General features: G+C 38.9%; 1 protein-coding gene across 1 annotated transcript in view; it reads left to right on the top strand.

Annotated features, from left to right (window-relative positions):
- ZCCHC4 (zinc finger CCHC-type containing 4) overlaps nt 1-26308 on the top strand; it is a 1048879-nt gene that overhangs the window by 668175 nt on the left and 354396 nt on the right. Inside the window, exon 8 of the mRNA XM_044062164.1 lies at nt 23255-23355. Coding sequence (XP_043918099.1) covers nt 23255-23355 — 101 coding nt within the window. The remainder of the gene's footprint in view (nt 1-23254; nt 23356-26308) is intronic.

Raw genomic sequence — 26308 nt, 5'->3', positions numbered from 1 at the left:
GTGCCTGAAGTGTTTAGCCTTTAGAGGAACTAGGCAGGAGTGTCCATCTATACTCTTACTTTTTTGCTTTGGATTTAGAGCCATTAGCTAGAGAGACATGCACAATCAAATGTAATTTTATTTATCAGTCTGAATTTGTTAACTAGGATAGAGCACTGATCAAAAGAGATAAATTTCAGTCTTAGTACAGAGAGATGTAAATAAGGAAAGCAAAGAAATAAAAACGTGTATACATTTAAGTACAGTACTGTAATTTGAGTATATAATATAGACAGAAGCAATCACTATATGCAATAGGGAGAGAAGCAGTCACTCAAGTGAGGGAATATACAAAAGTGTGTGTGTGTGTGTTAGTACATTACATATAAAAAACTTAAACCTTTAGAAATTTCATCTAATATATGGTTAAACTTAAATTTAGATTACAATATATCTAACACTTCATGAACGGCAAGTCTTCCTCTAAAACCTCTTTGCCCCCCACACTCCTTATAGTTAAATGTACTAATTACACAGCTCCAGAGAACAGATAAAACACTGCACTCTGTGAATTACTGCTGATGCAGGATGAAAATGATGTACTAATTTGTTTTGTAATTTCACCTACCCTAACGCCATAAACCACACCAGTATTAATTCTCTGTAAGGGCAACCATGGTGGTACAGCGTTTAGTGTTGCCACCTCACAGCAAGAGGTTCTCCGGTTCGATCCTCGGCTGGGGTGCCTTCTGTGCGGAGCCTGAATGTCCTCCCTGTGGTTACGTGGGTTTCCTCCGGGTGCTTCGGTTTCCTCCCACACCCCAAAGACATGCTGTAGGTAGATTGGATACTCTAAATTGTCCCTAGGCACATGAGTACGTGTGTGTGTGTGTGTGTGTGTGTGCCTTCCATGGAAGGTTGGGCTGGCAACTCGACACCGTAAAAACTCTACTGCCAATCATGAGCGGACAGGTGATCCGCTGTGGCGACCCCTAACCAGGAAAAAGCCGAAAGAAGGGAAAAAAAAGTATACTACACTGTTCTATCAAATGTGTTTAAACTAATTGTATTTTAGATCAAATTTCTACACATTTTCAGTGTAGACTAAATGACTAAATGAGTATTTGATGAATTGTTGACACATGCCCATATATATATATATATATATATGTATATATATATATGTATGTATATCTGTAGATATACAGATATATGTATACACACACACACATATTTGTGCACATGTGTTTATATGTAGATCTATACATGTATATGTGTGTATATATGTATGTGTATATGTATGTAATGTGTAGAATATAAATCAACATATACACACACACACAAACACACATGTATATAATGGCATCATTGGCATCAACCCCCCTTTTCCCATTTTGTACAAGGGTCTGGTGTGTCGCATCACCAGTAACTTTTACTAGAGCCAGTGTTAACACCCCTGGGTGGCTAGCCCCAAAATATACCAGTGCAGTCACCATGGTTGTAGTCATGAAATGATTTTATTGAAGAATATAAAAGAAGAATAAGCGTATTTGGGTGGCTTCCACCCTTCTTAAGATTCAAAGATGTCTGAACAAGTAAGAAATATTTATATAAATCCTGTATGATCACATTTGTCTGTTGTAATTATCAACCAATAAAAACATATTAAAATTCTAACCAATAAAAGTATCTACTTTCTAAAGTGCTGTTCTTTGGGTACTGTGAACTACATTACTTTTCTTACTGGTGTGTGTGCGTGTGTGTGTTGGTATATATACTATATATATTATTGTGTGTGTGGGAGGTGGTTAACTGTTACTGATTTAATGGTGTTTTGTGCTAGGTAGAGGTATTATATTTTGGAGTAATGTAATAATGTATTATCTGCAATGATAGATGAGCTAGGGGTGGAGACCCTCTGTGTCCAGAGGGAATTTTTAGTTGTTTAAGGAAAGGCTATATTATTTTGCTTTTAATGTGTTTAAAATAAAATGGGCACTCAGATAGAAGCAGAGAGAGTATAGTTAGAACACAGTGTGGGAAAGTTGCTAAATTCTGAGAGAAAATTTGATGGAGGGAAAGTGCTTAAAGTGCTGTGATTCAAGGAAGGGCTATTTCTTCCTGGTAGTGTGTTGATTTGTTCCCAAAACTGTTTAGAGGTATTAATTAATGAGATCTGCTATTTCATCATTTGAGTATTATGGTGTTTAATGGATTAATTGGAAATTTTTTTTTAGTAGGGTAAAGGTAGCCGTCCAAGTATATCATGATTTCTCTCTGCACTTGAATAGTGATTTTTAGCTCTGGGAGGAGGCAGTCATTCTTCTTGGGTTTGTAAAGTCTCGTTAGTAATGGAAAATATGTGCCTTGAAAAGATTTGAGGGCATTAATGAAGGCTTCTGCTGCAAGATTTACTTTGGCAGTATTTTGGATATTTGTCCAGCCCATGGCTTTGAGGATTTAGTTACATTTTTTGGTGTTGAAGTCAGATTTTGATCTGAAAGCGATAACTTGAGTTTTTGTCACCCAGCAAATGTAGCTGAAAATGTAGTAAGCTATTGTCACTCAGTAATAAGAGGGTGAGTTGTAATTTCTTTAGTAGATAAGAGTTGTTGGATATAACTGGAGAGATACTGAGGATAAATTAGCCCATATTATGGACAACATAATATATGTTACCAGTCCAGAACATGATATATAAATATTTAATAAACTGAAATATTTTACTAGTATAGCAGAATACAAAGTAAATTAAGCAAAAAACAAAGGCTACAGTAATGAATTTTGACCCAATACAACTTCCCCTTTTTCTGAGCTTATGAAAAGATGAGATAACTGAAATTTTAGTTGAAATTGGAAGTTGAGCATGCAACTAAAGAACTGTGGGAGGAAATTACTTAAAGGATTATAAATAAGATTGGAAGTGATTTATGGACAGTGACAGTAAGGTACAAGCAGTTAAGATGTCTTTGATCCCACTTTTTTATGTAGGACAGGTTTATATGTATCAGCTGAGAGATTTGATTTGGAAAAAAAGGAAATTAATGATTTTTTGGGATAATGGAATATATATGTAGGCTTGTTAATAAATTTGTGAAACCACAAATATTTGTTAATGGAGTGTTCCTTATTATTGTCTGTCATCAGCAAGTCCAATGAGACATAAAATTATTTTATGGCAAGAAAATTTATATTTTATAATAGAATGGCAGCAAGCTAAGATTACACATCTGTATTATTTTATTCCTAACATAGCAGAGTATAGACTTAAGTACATGAACCAAGGCACTGGCCAGCTCATGTAGCACCTTCTGGAATATTCTTTCCTATCATAATTCATCTTCATAAACTTACAGAAGCTTAATATGATCATCATTCAGAAACTACTAAGACTGTTACATTTCAGTAATTCTCCTTTACAAAATAACACTGCATTCATTTCAGAACTAGTAATAGTATTTTACATAGTTGTTCTCAGTATGTTTTTAATAGATCTGATAAAGAGCTTTAACTCAAAGGTGCTTATCCTCATTTTTGTTTTTATTAAAGTATATGCTTTGGACTGTGGCAGTCGGACTGTTTTTCTTCTTCATTTCAGAACTTGTAATAAAGCAAGGACAAATTACAATTCAATATTATTCATGTTTCTAACTGCTTCTCATAAGCAAGTAATTTTCCATGATTATTCCCCTGTTTATAACAATGAAGAACTGAGTGCTTTCTATCTAAACTTGCAACATACAGCTGCTTTATCCAGGTCTCACAGAATGCATCAAATGTTTTCAGGTCTGCTGATCTATCTTAACCCAGGAATAATTCTGAAATGTAGACATTCATCTTGACATTTGTAATGTCTAAAACAATTCTGCTATATAAAATCCATTCTTATTTGTAATATTTTGATATATACTGAACAATTGTGGATTTTATAATTCAGGCCAGAATAAAAATAGCATCCCAGAAAAAGAGTAAAAAGTAGTGCATGTAAGACAATGTTAGGTTTGGAAAGGCAAAATAGTATAAAATTAAAAATAGTCTGAAAATTTGAATAAGTATATTACACACAATTAGTTCATTAAAATGTATCTTATCCATAATTAAACTAAGTCTAGACAGTTTAGAATGTTTTGCATAGAACTGCTTCCACAAATATTTGTATAACACTACAAGGCTTGAAAAAAATATTTTCGTGGAAAAAAAGCTTATGTTGGAGATGTAATGATTCAGAAAGATGTACTTGTGTACCTGGGAGCGTATCTTTTGGAAATGTACTCAGTTGCTTCAGTACAGAAATTAATTGAACAGTATGCTAAGTATTATACTTGGAAGAGAATTTAACCTCAATAGAGATGCTTTTTTATTGAGCTGTTATAAAATAACTTGCACTAAAGAGGTGAAAGCCTTGCCTTATATAGTGCTGATAGAGGCCAAGAATGCCATAACTAGAAAATGGAAAACCAAAGATAAATCATCAGACATTAAAAATTATTACATAGATTAGAACTTTTAGAGATCACAAACATAAGTCCCTAGTATAAAATGGGCTCCTGGGATTTTGTAGTGGAAATTAAATTGAATAGGACACTAACATGGAGCAAACACCTAAGATATACATCTATTTAATAAAGCAGCATATAGATGCAAGGTATGAAGCAACTGGTACTGTTAAGATTTTTATTATAGTGAAAATAAAACAATGTGACCACTAGTTAACTCAATCTCAAATTATATTATGAGTCTGTTAACTTTTGAGTTTGTTTTTGTTTAAGGAGTATTGCTAAATTACTCCAAGTAAAAATCACTCCCCACAGAGTAAATGCTCTTAGCACACAATCCTGATAAATGTTCCTCGCCTCCTGTACATCTTGTAATGTTTTTTATGTGGGTAAGACGGACAGGAGGTTGAGGGATAGGATAATGGAGCACCTATATCAAATTAGGATTAAATCTACTGTGAATGCCCTTTTCAAGCATGTTTTGGCAACTAATGACACACATTTTTTTCATTTCAAAGTCCTTGATGAAGTCATGATGAATTTTAGGGGTGGGGATCTGAGGAACAGAACTGAGACCCTTGAGTCCAAATGGATTGTTAGACTTAGAGAGGCCTTGTATCCAGGGTTGAATAAAAAAGTACCATTAAAACCATTTTTTGAAATCCAGGAGGTTGAAGCAGGCACACCATATTTGGTGCATCACTTTGACACATTTGGATTATTTATTATATGTTTACAGTTAATGACTGTACTGGATATAATGTTTTATTTGTTCATAGACATGATTTTGCATAATTTTTTAAGATTCTGTTTTATTTTAAAGTTTTTTATATATTTTATACTTATGTATGGTTGCTATGCCTTTAAGGGTTTTAAAGATCACTGTGATCTTCGCACCCTATTCTATTTAAATGAACAGTTGGAATGTGTGATTATATGGTCTGAGGAAGCCTTCTAGGTGAAAGCGCTTACCATGTTTGTTCTAGCCAATAAACTTATTTTATGAGTTTTTCTGCTGCTGCTGCATCTTTATATTGCTTGTTGAATATGTATGCCTCACTGAACTGCTTTGTACATTTGAATGCTTTTTATACCATCTGCAGCCTTGTTTTGCTCTTGCACTACGTCGTTTGGTTTATACATAATGCTAAATTACATTTGATATTAAGACTAGCAAAATTAGTTTGTGATAGATGAATTTACATACTTGCAGTGACAAATTGTTGATAGTTAAATGTAAGCGCTGACTGTCTGACACAAGGCTAGTTTATTAGTAGTATATAAACATATGCAGTACTAATAAACCAGCACCATGTCAGTATTGTATATACATATAATTATAAAAATGATTGTATCAGCAGTCATCGCCAAAATAATAAGCGTATCATGAATGAGGATCGCACAATATATAAATATGAATATATGGTAATCAATAAATTACACAAACACTAGAACTAGAACTAAGAATTTGAATTTCCACCAGCATAGGTTCATAGGTTTATACGTGTTTACTAGGCTAATGACCACAAGGGCCTTTTTAAGCTTAGCCATGCATCCCCAATCTCTGACAAGTTCTGATACCCTTGATAAGTGTAAGCAGGGGCTTGGGAGATGAAACATTTACAAGCAAGGGCCTTGGAGGTAAACTATTTACAGACTGCCTGTGTCCATTAGAGACATAGGTGTCAAACCAAGGGTGAATTTGATGTTTCCCATCAAATTGTCCAAGTTGCACTTTAATTGGGTTAGGGCGAAACTCTGCTTCACATGAATGGGGAGCCTGTTCCAGAGATGGGGTAATCTCTGGGATACATGTGTCTCTCCAACACATCCTGTTTATATCACAGCCAAGGTTCAAGTCCTTAGAATGGGTAATTCTGGTGCTGTTTGTTTTGCGGATATGCAGGAGGTCCATCAGAGTTGGGTCTGACAGTGCCCTGTATGTCAGGCATAGATCTCCCCTCAAAAGCCTGTAGGAGACGCAATACAGGGATAGAGCCTTGAGGGCTGTCTGCATAAGATATTTTACTTAAGCCCTGTATTCTTTTAGTGAGGAACCTGTGTGGGCGTTCCAATTGTTGGATATACCTGGTTAGGTACATACCAAAGGAGGCATTGTATTCAATGATAGGTCTGATGAATGCCGAATACAGTGGAACAATGACTTCCTTGGACGTAGATGCCATGCCTTTATTTATAAGTATATAAATAAAACCTGTTGGAGGACAGATTTATTATCAAGTGTTTACACCATCTCTGGAATAAATTGCCCTTATGTACATGTACGAGTAACACTTTTGCATCATTCAGGATGAATCTTGGCAGTTGGACGGACATCTGCAGATATATCCCTGGCCTGACTTGTTTGCCATTCTAGAAACTGGAGTTCCATCATTGGTAAGGGTATTACCTAGTAGTAAATGGTATCACAACTTAATTACCTTGTAATTCCTATGATCCAGAGTTTTTCCTTTTTATTTTCCTCTTACTTTTTTCTAAATTTCTTCCTTGTTTGTATTCAGGCAGTGTAGTTGCTAGCCAGTAACCAAATTGTGTAACTTTTACTGACTTTAACAGTTTTTCAGCTCTCAGACTAGAAGAGATCTAGTTAATATGTTACTCAGGCAGCTGCCATCTTGGTAGACTGATGCAAGTTGCTCTAGTACAGCTCACCATGTAGTACTGGTAAAGGGAGAAAATCATCCAGTTTTGATAGCTGCATTTCAGCTGTGTCAGCCATGGATTACTCCTCTAGAAACCATATCCCATTTCTTTCATGTCTCCCTAAAGATGATATACACCCAAGAATCAAGGTCAGCACTACATTCCTTTTTATGTAGTTTCATATTGCAGTATGGAGGTTACTGTTTTGATTCCAGATTGTATTTTGCTTTCCATGGATTTAGGTGCTACATAGGAGATAAGAAATCCTGCCCATCTAAATGAAAAGTACTTACTCTTGATGTTATAAATTATGATATAATTTGTTTCCCAAATGAGAGACTTTAATCTCCAAGATTACATATTTAATTTGCTGTGCCTCTAGGTCTAGTCCTGTTAGTGTGTTGCTTTGCCGGTGTATATACCTTGGGAATCAGTGCTGGCTTATATCCTGATGTTCAATAATTCTCAAAGAAAATACTAACACATTTGACCTTCTAGAAAGTTCATATTTCCTCATTGAGACCGATGTATATTTTTTTCTGGGAAAAACAAAACAAAGCAAAAGCCACTTTTTCAACTAGGTTTTATGATTCCCCAGAAATTACATTCCTAGGAAATAAATTGTTGACAATTAGTAGACATGGCTTAAAAATGTATGAGTGAGTAAAACTGAAAGCTTTTCCCTTCCTGCAGCCTGGTGAGCATACTATTGCAATTGTGACCTTGACATCTCAGACAGCCACTTGACTTGCAGGAAGGGGCTATCGTTTGCTGAAGAATTGGGGGTTTGGTTGAATACCCTTCAGTAAGAGCAATACCCAATCGGTGTGATTACCAAAAGGATGGGAACAAAGTTAATTATCTACCCCAATGATGAGTTTTTCACATATCTTTAATCTTCTTCTTTTGCTACCACAGAAACTCACTAAATGCAGATGGTCTGTACAGGATGAAGCACTTTTCATGTACCTCAGCTTCATTTCCTTTTTTAACTCTGCCCAAGTTTGCCTTCATTCAGTAGAAGAGACTTACCAGAAAGTACACCTTCAATGCTGGATTCTGTCTTTGTGAGACCTTGCACAATCTGAAGTACATAGTAGTTCCATGACTGTGTTTACATTGAGTGCTACATATTTAAATAAGCGTGCCAATGAAACAAATTAACCAAACCAAAACAAAATTCAGCTACAAGTATTTTAAGAAACAAAACAATCATCAGCCCCCTTTTTCCCATTTTTTTCTTCATGGGGTCGGGGTATTGTGTTAACTGTTGCCAACTCTCTCGATTCAGTGCCACGCTCTTGCCTTCTTCAACACTCATGCCTGACTGTCGCAGATCTTCTTTCACACAAGCCATCCACCTCTTTGCTGGATGTCCTATCTTCCTCTTATCTTCTTCCTGTCTGTCTCAAGTCTTCTTCCCCAGATTGTCTTCTGCTTTTTCTGCATGTGTCCAAACCACCGTAATCTGTGCTGTTTGCTCTTTTCTGCAATTAGAGCTACTTTGGCTTCTGCTCTTATGTCCTCATTTCTTCGTCTGTCCCACAGTGTGCGTCCTATCACCTTTCTCAGGCACTTCATTTCCATCACCTCTAGTTTCTTCAACTGTTCTGCCTTTACTGCCCAGATTTCTGTACCATACAGTAGTACTGGTCGCACCACTGTCTTGTACACCTCAGCTTCTTTAGCATTCTTCTGTCATAGACTATATCTGACACTCTGTGCCAGTTGGCTGCAGCCCCTCTGATTCTAGCTTTGACCTGTTCATTCAGACTTCCCTTCTCCTCAACCACCCCTGCCAGATACTTGAAGCTGTTTACCTATTCCACTATCTTCTCTTCTGTCTCTATTCTCAGCTTCTTCTGATTTTCCCAATTTGCTGCCATCAGCACCATCTTTATCTGTGCTTAGTTTCATCCCATGTGCCTTCAGTTTTGCATTCCATTCTCCTATCCTTTGCTGAAGTTCTAGCTTATAGTCTACCTGTAATGCCACATCATCTGCATACAGCAACTTTATTGATCTGTCCCCTCCGACTTGTTTGCTAATCTAGTCCATCACCAATATGAATAGCAGTGGGCTCGGAGCTGAACCCTGGGTGTACACCCACTCCCACTGAGAAACCCCTCTGTGAGGCCAAACACTGTTCATACTTGAGTCGTTGGGTCCTTGTACATAGTCTGCACTAATTCTATCAGTGTTTCTAGGATTTCAAACCACCACAGTACTGCCCAGATCAGCTTTCTTGGAACTTGTCATATGCTTTCTCCAAGTCAAGGAATGTCCAGTTGGACTCTGTCCTTATCTCTAGCTTCTTCTCAAGTATCTGTCTTATTGCAAACATCGGGTCAGTTATGTTGCATCCTGATCTGAATCCGAACTGCTCATCTCCCATCTTACATTCTGCTACTCTGCATATCCGTTTATCAGTCGCCCTCTCCAGAACTTTCATGCACTGTGATAGGAGTTTGATGCCTCTGTTCTGCCATAGTTGTGGATGTCCCCTTTGTTCTTGTACACTGGCACTAGTTTGCTTATTCTCCAGTCGTCTGGGATACGTTTTTCTCTCCACACTACTATTAGTACCCTCAAGAGCCATTTCTCCCCTATCTCACCCAGCATCTTTATCATATCTGCTGTGACCTCATCTGAGTCTGCTGCCTTCTTTGACTTCATTTTCCTTAGTGCTGTTCTTACTTCTTGTATGGTGGGCTCCTCTTCTCCTCTTATCATATACTGTTTCTGGGGTAGTGCAGCTTCTGTGGGGTTTTCTTCATTCAGAAGCAATACTCCGTTCATCTGTCTCTGATGTCCTGTGGACTGGTGAGCAGGTTGTTGCTGGCATCCCTTATGAAAGGTGTCTGACTATCTTCTTTATCTTTCTGTCTTTGCCTTGCAGCCTGATATAGTTTCTTTGTGCCACTTACTGAGTCACTTTCCAGATGTTGGTAGAGTACCTCTGATGCCCAGTTCTTTGCTATTGCAACTTCTTTCTTAGCGTCTTTGTTAGCCAACCATCTAACTTAAAATTATGCTATAAGTGCTGTTGTAGGAGAGCATGGCTCTCTGTACCCCCTTGTGTGTGTTGGGCGGGGGCTGCTGTCCTTCTCCCCTAAGACAACTAATTTTGAGGTCATACAAATTTTGGGTTGGGTAATTCATATTTAAAAATATCAAGAACTCCCTCACTCCATTGTTGTCTGACCTCAGAATCTCAACAGTTAGGCCATGGGGAATCAGTATATTAGTATTCAACACATTTTGTTTAACAGCAGTTATTTAATGACGTAATCAGAGCATTGCCAAGTTTCCAGCAGTCACCTTTTTCACGTTTTTACTCATTCACTTCCATCTCGTAGTAGTATGATGAAATAATTGTGTAATAGCAGGGACTAATCTCTTATGTCTAACCCACCTCTGTTTTGTTCTGTAACTCTATGAGCTTCTTCTTGACAAATGGAAGACTTGAGTCAAGCCTTTTATTAATTCTGTAGTACCTGTGCTTTACAGGCGTGCAGAAGCTTCATAGTCAAAACATCTGCCACACGCGTGTACATTTACAGTCAAGTTGCATTCAGGAACTGCTTTTAACATGCTGCACATGTATTTTTACTATCAGGATAAAATCCTTAATGCGCTGTTAATAATAGCAGATTTATGAATCTTTCACTTAAGATGAACATGATGCCACTATTTACTTCATCTGCAGAACACTTACAGTTTCCCACAGTGTGGTAAATTGATAAATGTTTTCATACACTAGCATTTGCATTGGCTGCAATTAGAAATCTCAGAATCTTCTGCAGCTGACTGCTAGTAACAAAAGTCATTAGCATATAGTGTATATTAAGTTTTTACAGATCATCAGCTCGATTGGCAACGGGGGATAAAGCCCTTATTTTTTGTAGTGGATAACCCAGGTTTGACTATTGACTTGAGCACTAGAGGAGCTGTCACAGAACAGGTAGTGAAGAGTGACAGTGGGCTGTTCTACTTTACATGCGGTAGAGCCACTGTTGGTCCTTGAGGCGGACCATGGTGACCACGGATGAACCAGTGATGAGTCGCATACCAGCAATGGCTAGGGGGAGATAGGAGCTTAACAGAAAAAGTCACACCTCTCACATCATACGATGGCTGTCTTCCTGATGGCTAACTCACTCTTCCTGGTATAACGAATGGACTGGAAAGCTCTTGCCCCTAGGAGAATTGAATACTTCAACTTGGCAGCCAAGAGGGAAGTCTGTTGGTTAGATTGGGGACAGAAAACCAAAGTAATTAGAAAAAAGCATTTCTCTTAGCATTGTCGAGTTAGCTGTTCAAAACTTTGTATGCACATTACTAGAAGCATAAAATTCAAAAAGGTTGTTATCTGGCAAGAGTCAGTGTGCATAATATACATAGAAGATGGCACTAATAGTTGGAACAAAAAATATTCACCTTGACTGGTATGTGTTATCCATACTCAGCGAAGCGGTTTAGCATGAGTCCTTTCTGCAGTGCAAATACTGTGTAATGGAACCAGAACTAATTTCTTGTAAACTCATAAGCTGACCAGAGAACTATGAGGAAGAATCCAGGAAGAAATTGGGAAGCTCGGGTTATAGCTGTCCTCCTGTTTTCACTTGTGCTATACAACATGCTTTGATTGTTTGCCTAGCCTGCTACTGAAACTTCCCGTTGACTGCTTAAGATCATATTATGTGATTAGTAGCCAGTAGAGTAGACACACTGTTTCTGATACATGGTGGTCCATATCCTTTCAGTTCTATTTATTTATAAAACATCAGTGATACTTCCTGGTGCCACTAATTTTTGATCCTTGCTTTTCTTAACCAATGCAACATATTTGTTTTACTTAGTTGTATTAGTTGCTTAGCACAACCTGTTCGCTCCTAGCCATACTAATTCCTAATGCAGGTGGCCACCCCTCTCCCCCACCACTGTCACCAATTATCGTACACTTACAGTATCCACTTTGGGTTTTATTTTTTATCGTTTAACTGGATAAGTGTGTTGGTGTATATAGCATTTTTAGACCCAAGCCATAGAGAAGAACATTATAAAGAAACTTTAGTCTCCGCATGCACTCAGAAATGCATGTACAGCTATATACAAACATCATAAGCATTAAAGTGTTACAGGTTTGGTACAGATAGAACACCATGTATTTAATGGGCCAAAGACGCTTTTAATCAGTTACCCAATATATGCAAAAACATATAACACACTTGTAAATTTGAGAAGTAGAAGGAATCAGATGTAAAATTATAAGGGGGGAGTAAGAATTTCAGGCAAAGCTGTGTTTTTGGTGGGGAGAGAAAAGGTATATAAACCTGAATAGGTGAATCATCATTTTGAAATGAAAGAGAAGGGGAAAGAGGAATGAGAACCAGCGGAGGAGAAATGAAGTGACAGGCAGATCAAGTTTCATAAAAATTTCAGAGTTGTAATTTGAACACCTGTTACCTATGGATGTTACTAAGGCCCATATGAAGAATGTTCCATTTAGCTGGTGGACTGCTGTTGAAGTTATGTTCATGTAATATCGAGGTGTGTACGGTCTAAAAATAATAACACTATCCTGTTGCAAGCAGAGCAACTGCTTATGTTGTATAGAGAGCAGTAGACAAGTGTCGGGCATTGTTTAAAGTAAAGGAGTTTATTCATTAGGCAATTAGGAAGAAATGAGGTTATGAGAAATTAAATTCTAAAATGGGAATGCACCCAACTTTAGTCAGTGAGTGGCAATGGTGTTTTTGTGGATCAGAAGGATTACTGGAACAGCAGATCTTATTTTGATGACTGAAGCTTTCTGATACTGCTTTCATGTTCCAGGCAGTAAACATGGGAGACCATAGTCAGGTGCAGGTAAGGAGACATTTTTCTATATTGCAAACCATGCTTTTAAACCTTATTAGTCTTGTAATTTTATAAGCAATTTTAACTGTGTAGAATCATTACAAACAACTCATTTGGTATGGCAGTTGAGGGAGAAGGTTTTACAAAGCAATTTTCTGTGTGTTTTAAAAGCATATTGAAGGGGGGAGCTTTGATTTCTTAAATTAAGTATTTCAGTTATTTTCTGCATAGCTTCTGTGAGCAAGGTCTCAGTTTTTGCTATTTTGACTTATTTAGATAGGGAAAAACAGTCTTCGTACAACTCCTCCTGAAGATTTGAAATGATGATACTTAACTTAAAAGGGACCTGTGAGACAAATAAAGATGCAAGTTGAAGAGAGAGAGGATGAAGGACTGACCCCGAGGACATAACTTAAATCATAGTCTTTTACTGGAAAGGGGTCTTATCCACATTAATAGATGAATACTTATTTTAGAGGTAATTATGGAACCTGTGTAGCAGTTCTTCACTGAATAACAGGACTTCTGTCTGAAGGAACTTGTATAGCTGTCCTTTACTAAGTAATAGAACTTTGTGATTAGCTTTTGAATGCTTTTCTTAAATCAATACATAGGTTTTCTGAGCATAGTTAGTCTGAAGCTCTGCAAAATTGTTTGGGAGAAGTTTGTATTGTTGATATGGTCCACAGCCTACTCGTGTGCATCTTTTATCAAGAAGTTTAGCCAGAAAGGGAACGCTTGTAATCGTTCTTTAGGGTCTCCTGTCATAGCTGGGGTTTATACTTTAGATGCTGGTAAATAGTTTCCAGGTTTGGGGAGTTATTACTTGCAGGAAATGAGGAAATGAGAAGGTGATATCATGTAATGAACCCTGGGGGCTGGGAAAAAACATGGTATATCGCTATGTGCTGCGCTACGCTAAGAAGATGCTATGATGTTTGTTGTTAACCCATCTGTGAGTACTCTCATTTATTTTATGACAGGGACAGTGTTTCTGAGATAACTGGACAACTTAGGCATCTGGAGCTTATATTTTTTATATGCACCCTGTCAAATGTTATTCCCTTTTACATTATTTCTGTGTGTATGCCATCCTATGTATACTTTAATCTGTAGTGGCACTGCTTCCTTTATTATTTAAGTAAAATTTATTTTTTAACCATTAAGTTCTTGTGGCTGGCATCCATTTCTGTTGTATTTATGCACTGTTATGTATCTGAGATGAGGGTGCATATTATTTACACTGCTGGTTAATGTGCTTTGTGGTAGATGTTCCCATTAGACTGCTTAGGCTTGCTTCCAGTGACAGAGTGTGTTTACATTTGTCTTGCATTAAGAGCAGCCAGTTAATTGTCTGTCTCGGACGCTAATCCATAGTGGTGGCAGTAGTTCATGTCTGGGTTCTCTTCATAATCAGAGACTTCTGCTAGCCTTCCACAGGAAGTAAGTGTGTGTGTGTGTGTGTGTGTGTGTGTGTGTGTGTGTGTGTGTGTGTGTGTGTGTGTGTAAAGCAATTGCCATGATTTAAAGGACATTAGAAGGTGTTGGGTCACAGAGAGAGAGAGAGCAATAAGGAAAGGGGCCTGTGGTGCTTGGTCAAAGACTCAGCACTGTAAGTGGACTGTGTGCAGGCTAGTTTGGTTGTGGATGTTGGAAACCAGTTCACAGGACAGCAGTGCATATTCTCATTATGCTCTTGTGGCCAGATTGTATTTTGTTAAGTCATTATTAAAATAGATTTGAGTGTACTTTCTTGTTATTACTTCACCCTTGGTTGGCTGGTAGTGGAGGGCTTTGAACCCCATTGGTGCTAGTCATCTTCAGGTCACAGTGGGTGGTATCCTGCCTATCACAGTGGTGCCATCTCTTCATCACACCTTCAATGAATAATTGTTGGCACTGCTTGTAGTAGCTGGACTTTATTGATAAAAAATGTTGCTTAAACAATATCTGAGGAAGTAGAATTACTGGAAATGTGTTCTTTTTTTTTCAAAAACAGTTGGGATGGTTATGAAAGTGTCTCTGATCTAAATGTAACTTGATTTTACTAACTTCACTTGTTTTTGGGGCTGCAGCTTAATGACAGGAATTCATCTAAGAAAGTGGTAAGTAGTTGATTTCCTATGATGTCATGCATGATCTCTTTGATGTTTTTGATGTTGAACTTAGTAAGTATGGTTGTTCTTAGGATGACTTCTTTGATGAAGCAGAAGAATTCTGTTCTGTATTTGAATAAGGATGCGTGAAACTTGGTATAGACTGTTAGACATTATCACATGTTAAGACTGGAATCCACTTGATAGCAGGAAAGTGGGAGAGAAGATGCTGTTAAGAAAGGTTCCACATGTGACTGTAATGTGAAAATGTGGGAGTTTTGAAAGTTCAGTTTGAGAGGCTGGGACAAAGGTAGCTATTGCAGTTTTGTAGTAATTAATTGTAGGGACTTCTTTCAGGCCGTTTGGTAATAAACCACTCCAGTAGAGTATGGATATTTGTATAGAGGTATAGTCTTATATGAGTGGACAGCAGATGGGATAAACTAAGGCAGCATAGTTTATCTATAAACTGAACTGTATTAACTGTTCAAGTTAATGTTGATCCTACATAGAAGAATAGACATATTGGCTTAAAGTGAGAGTATTGGCTGAAAAAAAAGGCATTCTTGTTTTAAGGATGTTGTCTGAGTTAAGGTGGTCATTTGAGGTATGTAAGCAAGGACAACAAACATTTTGATTTTGTTCCTTAGGTTAAAGTCAGTGTGGATACATATGTTATTTGTAGCACTTGATTGACTCCAAGCAATCTCAGTCGCTTTCAAGCAATCTTTTTATTTTTAGGGAATGAAGATGATTCTACTCCAGTGTTATGGTAGTAATAATAATGATGCCCATTTATTAAACAGGTAGGCCCACTGGACACACAGAGTCCCTTTTCATGGGTAACCTGGGAGAAATGTCTGGTTAAATAACTTACTCGTTACACAGTAGGCACATGAGGGCTGAGGGAATTGAACTTTGTAATACAGGAATGACATCTCACAGCCTTTCATCCTGTGCACTATCTGCTAGACTACACACTGACCTTTGGATCACAATGGATCTTAAAGAGCTAGTCTCTAAGCCAAAAAGTGGCAAGAAAATCTGGATTCATTCAGGACTGGGGGATAAAGAGTATATGTCAAGTGAGTAGGTGCTGATCCAGAATTTAAGGGTAACAGACCTTTTGCAAATACTGCCAATATATCCTAATTTTGGCTCCATTTCTTTCTTTCATTTATGAAAGATAATACATATCTTGACTTTCCAGAAGTTTCTTCCAATCAGTGATGACTGAGCTCAGAAAAGAAACATATTTACTTCTGTTATGCTTGTATCCCAGTGGTAAACTGCAGTAAACAAGAAGAAGGTAGAACTTTGCATGTCCAGGTAGCTTCCATTTTTGCTGATGCAGTCCCCATTTAGATAATCTCACTAATTGTGTGTAATGCATTCCCTGTTGCCTAACACTTGAGCTCATTCCAGTGGCACACTTTATGGTGCCTCAAGATCGCATGTGGTATCAAGTACAAAACTTGGCACACCTCCTCAGCCTCCTGCATAGATTCAAACATATAGTGTGGGTCTAATTTGTAAGATGTGATTCATTGCTGCTTCTATTATTAAGACATGCTTGCAAACGTGTGGGTATAATTTGTAAGATGAGATACATTGCTGCTTCTACTAGTAAGATGTGCATGTAAACAAGTGCATGTAGTGTGTGTGTGTGTGTCTTTCTCTCCATTACATACGCACATGCAGTCCAATCCCTGGCTGAACATTTTTCTGTACTTCCTGTTGATGTGCACCAGTAGTACAGCTGTTAAATGTTGAATAGTGCATCTGTTATAAACAGATTGTCAGAATATTGTCATCACTGTTTACCTGGCTCATGTAAAGCCTGTTCAGACTAGAACTTCAGAATACAGTTGTTGGTAGTTTTGGGGACAGTGATTGACAGGGGAGTATTAGACATCAACATTTACTTTTTGAACTTGAAGGATGACAAGACAGACCAGTAAGTACTGTGGATTTCCTCTGTAGCCAGATCAAGACAGCCTGCAGGGAAGGAGCACAGCTGGGTTGTAAAGCTGTTCACATAGCTGTGGAATCAAGTGTACAGAGGCCGTGCTGTCCTTATGTGATCTAATGCTCTTCTATTTGACTTCACTGTTGTACCTAGTTCCTCATTGCTGTTCTGTTTTGAGGTACCACTTTAGAACTTTGCTGGAAATGTGTTTTCTGACTGCAGAGCACACATAAATCCCTTTATTTATCTAACTGGATATACCATGCTAGGCTTCATATTGCTGAATGACAGAATCCTAATATGTTTGGTTGCCTTGCTGTTGTCTGGAGGTAAAGTACAACTGCAGTGACTGTGAACCGCTGTTAGGAATGCAGATGTTCTTCGTCTCCCATTGCTGCAGTCCTGACATAGGGGTATTCCGCTGCCCACGATCGGCCCGAATACCAAAGGGCTAGAACCGGCGTCGGTCATCGGCGCTCGAGACTGACATCAGTACGTGCCAGTACAAATGCGCATGACCGAAGCCATAACCGCAGTCTTTCTTGCCGCATGGTCCCTAAGCAGAAGCAGCATTTGCAAGTGCCGTTCGGCGTTCTGGAATTGTCGGTTTTCGAGTTTCAGACCGGAGACCAAGTTGGGCTAAGTACCCCTTTGGGGACATTTTTGTCTTTTTCTTGCCTCAGTATTGACGGATGTCAGAAAAAGTTAATAACTGTATTTCTTGTGGGAAACAGATTCCTCATAGGGATTACCATTCACTCTGCATTCCTTGTTTAGGGCCTGAGCACGACGTTGTTGGGTGTCGCTTTGTGCTACTTTTAACAAGCGTACTATTAAACGTCGGTTAGACTGTGCTAGGCTAGTGTTTGGTAAACGTTGTAATTATAACATGCCGTCGGATTCTCCGGCGACTGGTTCTTCTAAGAAACGCAAAGAAAAGTCTTTGCGGTCCAAACAGGATGAGGCGGCCACTCCGGACGCCGGTTCTGTAGTACCACTGGCTACTTCAACGGCTCCTTCTGAAAGTTTACCTGAGTCTCAAGGGGAGCCTTTGTTACTGCAGGAAGTGGCTTCTCCTGTGTTAGGCCAGGCTGAGGGTGCTTCTCTGATGTCAGTGGTTCCCTCCCCTCATAGGGTAGTTAGGCCTCCTCCTTCTCATAGCAAAGCCCATTCTAAGTCTAAGTCTGCCCCTGTTGGTGCGTGTCCCCAGGGTCCAGCTCCTAGGAAGCACATGTTAAAGATGGCTGAAGATTTGATTACTTTAATTAGGGGTTCTATGCCCCTCCCTGCGAAGAGGCCCAGGGTAGAGCCAGAGTTGGAGGGTTTGATTCAGTCTTCCAATGAGTCAGATTCCTCTGTAGAAGAACTTCAGGATTTCCCTCCCTATTCTGATTCGGAGGCTGAGGACTCTACTCCCTCGTCCCCTCCAGAAGATTTTTCTTTCTCTGAGACTTTGCATTCCATGAGGGAACATTTCAAATGGGAGGGCCAGGATTATTCTGATTCCGTAAAGACTGAGAGAATTCTTGTTTTTGCCTCAGCATAGGCCCTTGGCTATTCCCCCTGTACTGGATGTTGTTCAGGATGTGTTTTCTGAGGCTGCCCTTAACCCAGATTCTCTGCCTCCTGCCGCGGTTAAACCAGACAGATACTACAGGGTTCCGGAAGCTCACAAGTACTTATGTAAGAGTCCTAGGGCTGATCCAGAAACTATTACTCAAGGCCCCAAAGGGGTTAGGGCTTCTGTGGTTAAGAATCCAGTTCCTCTGGACAAGGATGCTAGGGCCCTGGATAGGTGGGGTAAAAAACTGTATACCTCTTCTACTTTGGCTATGAGAGCTTTAAATTGTCAGTTTCATATGCTTCGGTATCAAAATTATTTGCTGGGCCAATTGAAATGTAAAGTAGATGCTTTAGCTGAAGGTATTGAATGTAAGGAGCTTCAGGATTTAGTGCATGCTTCAGACCAAGTTGGTAAGCATTCTTTGCAGTGTGGTTTTGATGCTTTACAGGCTTCTTCCAGGGTGGCTGCTACTAGTTCAGTCATTCGTAGGCATGCTTGGCTTAAAGATCAGACCTTGTCAGAGCATGTTAAGGCTCGAATTATGGATGCTCCTCTACAATCTGATGTTCTTTTTGGTCCTCCAGTAGAGTCAGTTTTGAAAAAATGGAGGAAAAAGCTAAGTCTATGCAGACAGTTAAGGATTTTTTACAGGTTCAGCCCCCTAAGTTCAATAGGAATTGGCCTGCTAAGGGTTGGTCTTTCCCCTCTTCGGATTATCAGTCTAGGGGCAGGTCGAGACGAGGTAGGGGTAGGGCTTCCTCTCAGGACCCTGTTACTTCTAGGTCTTTGAGTTCTTCTACCCCTTCTGCTGGGGAGGGCAGGGGTCAGTCCTTTCGGAAACAGACCCAATGACCCGTGTCTTCAGCTGCCGGACTCTGCCTTGCTGGCAGCCCCTCTGGGAGGAAAACTGAGATTTTTCAAAAGGAATGGGCATTTGGTTACCCAAGACAAATGGGTATTGGACATAATAAATCGAGGCTACAAATTTTATTTTCACACATTCCCTCCTTTCAAAGGTATGCCGGATGTGCCTCGTCAGCAAAACTGGAAGCAGACTCAAATTTCTTCTCTGCTTCAGTTGGAAGCAATACAGGAAGTACCTTCTGCAGAAAGAGGCACGGGGTTTTATTCCCGTCTTTTCTTAGTGCCAAAGAAAGGAAATACTTGGAGACCAATTCTGGACTTGTCCATTCTAAATACCTTTCTGGAAATTCCAAAATTCAAGATGTTGACACTGCAACAGCTGTTACCTATGCTGGGCAAAGATCACTGGATGGTGACTCTGGATCTCAAAGAGGCCTATCTTTACATTCCTATCAGGCCCAGTTGCAGGAAATTCCTGAGGTTTCGGAATGGGAATTTGTATTATCAGTTCTCTGCATTGCCCTTTGGCTTGTCTACTGCGCCCAGGGTATTCACGAAAGTCCTGGCTCCAGTAATAGCTTTTCTCAGGCTAGCAGGAATTCAAATTTATCCTTATCTGGACGACTGTTTGATTCTGGCTCAAGGCAAGCACGAACTTCTTCAACATCTGCAGTATATAATGACAGTTTTCAGATGCCTAGGGTATTCTGTGAACGAAATAAAGTCCTGTCTAGTACCCACACAAGAGATGTGTTTTCTGGGTGTGAAACTGAATACAGCTGCTCAGATGGCATTTCTTACCCCGGACAAACAAAGGAATCTTCACCTATACTTCCAACAGCTATCAGTAATGTCCAGGCTGACTGCAAGGACAGTCCTTCAAGCCTTGGGGTTCATGGCATCTTGCATTCTAGTACTTCCCAATGCCAAACTGCATATGAGGAAGCTACAATGGTATCTCAAGAACGTTTGGACTCAACACTGCCACGATTTGGACACTGTCATTCGGATCCTACCTTGCATTCAGAGAGAATCTCTGTGGTGGGCTCAGGAATGTCACCTAAACAAGGGGCTCTCTGTGACCCAACCAGAGGCAAGTCAGATATTAACGACAGACGCCTCGGAGTCAGCCTGGGGAGCTCATTTCAGAGGAAAATGGATTCAAGACCTTTGGGCCCCAGAGCTACTTCACTTGCATATCAACATGAAAGAGATGCTGGCAGTTCAATTTGCCTTGGAGGGATTCAAAAGCCTACTTCAACCAGGACTGGTGTTGATTCGAACAGACAACACGACAGTCATGTGGTACATCAACAAGCATGGGGGAACTCATTCTTACCCTCTTTGCAGACAAGCAATGCTGTTGTGGGAAACTGCTTTGAATCTGCACATCACTCTTCGAGCACAGTTTCTGCCAGGAGCACAAAATTCTTTAGCAGATGTTCTGAGCAGACAGATTGTGGATCCTCACGAATGGAAATTGGACCCTCAGGTATTTCTTCAGTTGACAATGGCTTGGGGAACTCCGGACATAGATCTGTTTGCTTCTCCTCTGAATTTCCAACTGCCACTGTTTTGCACAAGGCTATTTCATCCGAAAGCCTGGAAAATAGATGTACTATCCTTCAGTTGGAGCAACCTTCACGTGTATGCTTTTCTTCCTTTGCCTCTTCTTCCACAGGTGCTGTTGAAAGTCAGGAGGGACAAGCCTTGCATGATCCTTATAGCACCGGATTGGCCTCGTCAGCATTGGTACCCTCTGTTGAGGAGCTTGATTCATGTACCACCTTGGCCATTGCCACAGATTCCTCATTTATTGTCTCAGGAGAACAATCATTTTCTCAATGTCAGGGTGCACTCCCTGCGCCTGACAGCCTGGCGCATTCTGTTTTAGAGAAGGAGGACTTTCAGCTCCCTCAACAAGTTTTGGATGTTATTTTGGAAGCCAGGCGTCCTAGTACTCGAAAAGTTTATGCTGGTAAATGGAAGAGATTTTTTCTTTGGAGTTCAGCTAAAGGCTTTGATGTCGAATTGCCTAATTTGAGTTGTACGTTGCAATATTTGACTGTTTTATTGGACAAGGGTTTGTCCTTCTCTTCTGTAAAAGTGCATGCTGCAGCTATTTCTGCTCACTATGATTGTGACCCTCCTTTATTTTCACATCCATTGGTTAAACAGTTTCTTAGAGGGGCAAAGAATATCAGACCCCCACGGAGAGCTCCTACTCCTACCTGGGATCTTAATTTTGTTTTGGAAAAGCTGACTCTGCCTCCTTTTGAACCTGCAGCTACAGCTGAATTGCAGTTCTTGTCTTGGAAGACTGCTTTTGTTGGCTATTACTTCTGCTAGAAGGGTATCTGAATTACAGGCCCTCATGGCAGTGGAACCTTTTCTGATTTTTCACAATGACAGGGTTTCCTTACGAACTAATCCTACTTTTCTGCCTAAAGTGATTTCTAATGTGGCATTGAACCAGTCTATACATTTGCCTACTTTTTATGCTAACCCCCAAAATGACGGGGAAAAAGTTTTGCATTCTTTGGATGTACATAGGCAGTTGAGGTATTATTTGAGCAGAACCAAAGAGTTCAGGAGTTCTCAACAATTATTTGTTTCTTTTGCTTTGACTTCACGAGGGAAAGCTGTCTGCAAACAAACTATTTCCAAGTGGATTAGCCATTGTATTGCTTTTTGTTACTCTCATCATGGTGAGGATGTTCCAGTTGGGATCAGGCCTCATTCTACTAGGGCTACGGCCACTTCTACTGCTTTTTTGAGAGGGGTAGCTACTAAAGACATTCTAGAAGCAGCTATTTGGAGTTCTGTACATACCTTTACAAAGCATTATCATTTACCTCTTTATTCTAGGTCTAGGGCTGGGTTTGCCACTGCAATCTTACAGGGCATGTCAGCAGCTCCTACTGCTATTTAGTTGACCAGCCTCCCTTTTTTCCGTTGCTCTGGGATTCTACCCCTATGTCAAGACTGCAGCAATGGGAGACGAAGAACATAGTACAGTTTTGTACCTACCATAAATGTAGATGTTCGAGGATCTCCATTGCTGCAGTCCAATTTTCCCTCCCTCCTTCCCCCTTTTTCTTTTTAGGTTGAGGTTTGGGTGGTGTTTTTTTTTTTTTGCATTCTGACGTCTGAGGCAAGAAAGACTGAGGTTATGGCGTCGGTCATGCGCATTTGTACTGGCACGTACTGATGTCAGTCTCGAGCGCCGATGACCGACGCCGGTTCTAGCCCTTTGGTATTCGGGCCGATGGTGGGCAGCGGAATACCCCTATGTCAGGACTGCAGCAATGGAGATCCTCGAACATCTACATTTATGGTAGGTACAAAACTGTACTTTATCAGTAATTGTGATTCTGATTTGCTGTTTTTCATTATACTGGTGTGATATGTTTTGATATGTTGCAGCATCAGTATTTGTCTAGACTATTATCAGTAATACCAAGCACTCCTCTAATGTTTAGCCAAGGAAGGAAACATGTTTTTAATAAAAATAAAAACAAAATAAGTGTAACACAGTCAAAAACTATTGATTGGTGCCAGGAATAAGGGCTTTTGTCTTAAGCTTAAAGACTTCATCATTGGTTTGTTTTTATTTTTAATTTTCTAGTGAGCGTCCGTTGCCATCTGTATTTTTTATTTTATTTTATTTGTTTTAATAAAGACAAAAGAAAAGTTACTTTGCTTGTTTCTTATGCTTCATTTGGTTACTTGAATATTTTATTTTGAATATTTTTGACAGAAATGCAGAGAAGTGAACTGCCTATGTTTTGGATTTTTCCATACTTCTTTGAACCACGCATCCTTCAGTGCTTCCCAGAATTCTGCATGCTAGATTACCAGGTTTGATATCTATGAAAATACTTCAAATTTGTTTTTATTATAATAAATGTCTGAAATTGCTGTAATGTGTGAGTAATATAGCATATAGATTGAGTCAGTCTTACTCTCACTGTATTTTCTGGAATCCATTTCCTTCACAAAGACATTATAACTGATGGGAGTGGAATTGTACCAATCATCATTAATGTAGTGGCTGGAGCATGTAGTCCAACTTTCAGGGCTTATAAAATTTTATTTGCTAATTATTGTACCCATTTTGCCTCAACAGTTAAGTGTAAAATATTTTTCTTTAACATGTCCTATTCCCGTTTGATGGACTTAATGTTGTATATTTTATCTACATAGCTGTAGTTTGTTGTCCTACAGTTTCAGAACTATGGCTGCTTTGCTTCTATTATGAAACTGCTTCAGGTACTTCCAAAATCTTGATAAATCAACAGATTGTCATCATATTCTCTGCAATGTCTGTTAGTACTGAAGGTGACACATGCATTGTTTACCTTACTACTGCTGGAGCCTGGTAGTACTCACATAATTGGATAAACGTTCAGGTTTTGAATTGCCAGTAATAAACATACATCTGTAGATGAGGTAGCCTGAAAAAGGGCTAGGTTATTAGATTAGCATCAAAAGGTGCATGGTTATGTTTACTATATTATTGATAAACCTTGAACTTTCAGTACTTTGTGAGGATTTTTTATTGTATTTTTGGTGGTGTCCTATCTGCCATGAAATATAAGTTGTAAACATTTGTATCTTTTGCTTTTTATATGTACATTGATTCAGGACTTTTACACGTTTTTTAGGGTTGAATAGTATATGTTGAAAGTTATAGGTCAGGTGACTCGGAACGGTCATTTTAATAACAAATACATGCTATTACTGTTAGTAAACCAAACAAAAACATGTATTTACAATTGCACAGTTTTCCTCATTTCACTGCAGTGTTAATTATTTTTTAGCCAGCATTAACAACTATTTAGCAAGGCATTCTTTTAATTTGGCATCAAATCTAATATCTAAGGTAGCCCAAAAATTTCAACCATGACCAAATCAGTCACAGCATTCCCTTTTTATGTCATTTTTAAGGTACAAGTTTGTTATATATGATTTGACAAAATAACCAGGCCAAGCCACCAACTAAAATGAGTAGTAAACCAGTAAACAGGTGGCCAGTCAGAGAGGTGTGCTGCACACAGATGGAGGAAGCCAAAGTAAATGGAAATTCAAGTTTTATTGGTAAAATGAAAGATTGAACGCATTCATCCTGTTACTCTCAGGACTTCATCAGAATGAAGTTAACACACATTATCCAAAATAAATAATGCCTCCAATTCGAAAACAATTGCAAATCACTGGGCATAAAATGGCGTACCAATAAAACCTGGCTTTGCATTCCTCCATCTGTGTCCCACACCTCCCTGCCTGGCCACCTGTTTACTATTACATATGATTTCTCAAATTCCATTGTTTACATGCACTCTAATTGCCTTACACTCCAATATACTATGCCCAGCATATGCTTTCTTCATGTAAATCGTCCTCTTTTCCTTTTTTTACCATCATTATTAGTGCTGTTTGTGTATATATTTGCAGTCCTATCTAAACCTCACTCTTCAAAATTCTCTATTAGCCAAACAGATTATCATGCCTGTGACATTGCTATGTGACAATATGCGCTGTATACCTCTCCTAATCTTCCCAAAGGCACACTGAACCTTGCTGCAACCTCATCTCAGTCATCTGCTAATCTCATACATAGAATTTCCAGCAGTTTTTAAGTCAGTTTTTCTTTGTCATTCCAATCTACAAGTCTGTCTTGCAAGCAGCATTTAATTAAATATTGGCATACATTCTATTCATCCCGTTACCATTTTTATGTATTTCAATATTCTACCAGTCTGCATTATGCCTGTTTGACCACATCACATGTACCACCCATCTTTGTCACCATCAGGAGTCAAGAGATCAAATATTGTCTTTAAACTATACATTGTCAGTGTAACACCTTTATGAATATCACATCTGGTCAATAAATCACTGTAAACATGATTGGTGTGAAGTTTCTAAAATGTACACCACCTTCATGACAAAACTCTTTGTATTGCCTCACCAGCCCAGCAGGACTAAACACAGCCATTTTATAAGTCATTGGCACCATGAAGTTAAATTCTATATGCACCATCTAATTTGCTCATCAGAATTTCTTCTGTAGTCTGCTTCCATAAAACATAAAGAGAGTACGATTTCCTCTAGCTAAAGACATCTTTATTAGACCATCATTCACCCTAAACTGTGTCACAGTCCCTAAGCCTATAACCCATTTTATGCCCAATGATTCATCACTGTCCAGCTTTCATCCCTCACGTATTAATTATGGTCATCACAGCATAGGCTTTTGTCAGTATCTTCTAACGGTACTATATAGAATAATAGAAGTACTATGTAGAATAATGCAAGATTAATTTAAATTTGAGCAAAGACAAGCCTCATCATCTAGTGGCATTATCATAAGTACAAACAGGCAGTTGTAAAATTAAGCATTAAATGTACTTCGTATTAAGTGCAAGGACCTGCCCCATGTAAATGCATCTCTTTTTATGCTCGTTTCCTAACACTTTTGTTTATTTATATGATTAACAGTTCACCATGCTTAAAACAACAAGCAGTATTCATCTTCACATATCACTCTCATTCAGCAGGTGTACATTGTTATCTAATATTAAATATAAGGTAGACACCTGCGGCTATTCTTATGGCTTATAATCCTAACCAAACGTCACCATCTTTCTGTATAAATTTAACAATATATGCTGTAGGTAAATGTTTGATGTATATTCAGGCCTTGTTCAACTCTCACATGTAGTCATTGGATATAACTTTCTTTTCTTTGTTTTTAACACAACATGCCCCCAACATACCCAGTTCATAATATCAGGTAAAAAGTTTCCAG

This window comes from Protopterus annectens, chromosome 2.part1, assembly GCF_019279795.1.
Source record: "Protopterus annectens isolate FY-2018-M chromosome 2.part1, PAN1.0, whole genome shotgun sequence".
NCBI classification, from domain to species: domain Eukaryota; kingdom Metazoa; phylum Chordata; order Ceratodontiformes; family Protopteridae; genus Protopterus; species Protopterus annectens.
Note: the sequence above shows the minus strand (reverse complement) of the source record. Positions and strands in the feature narration are given on the sequence as shown.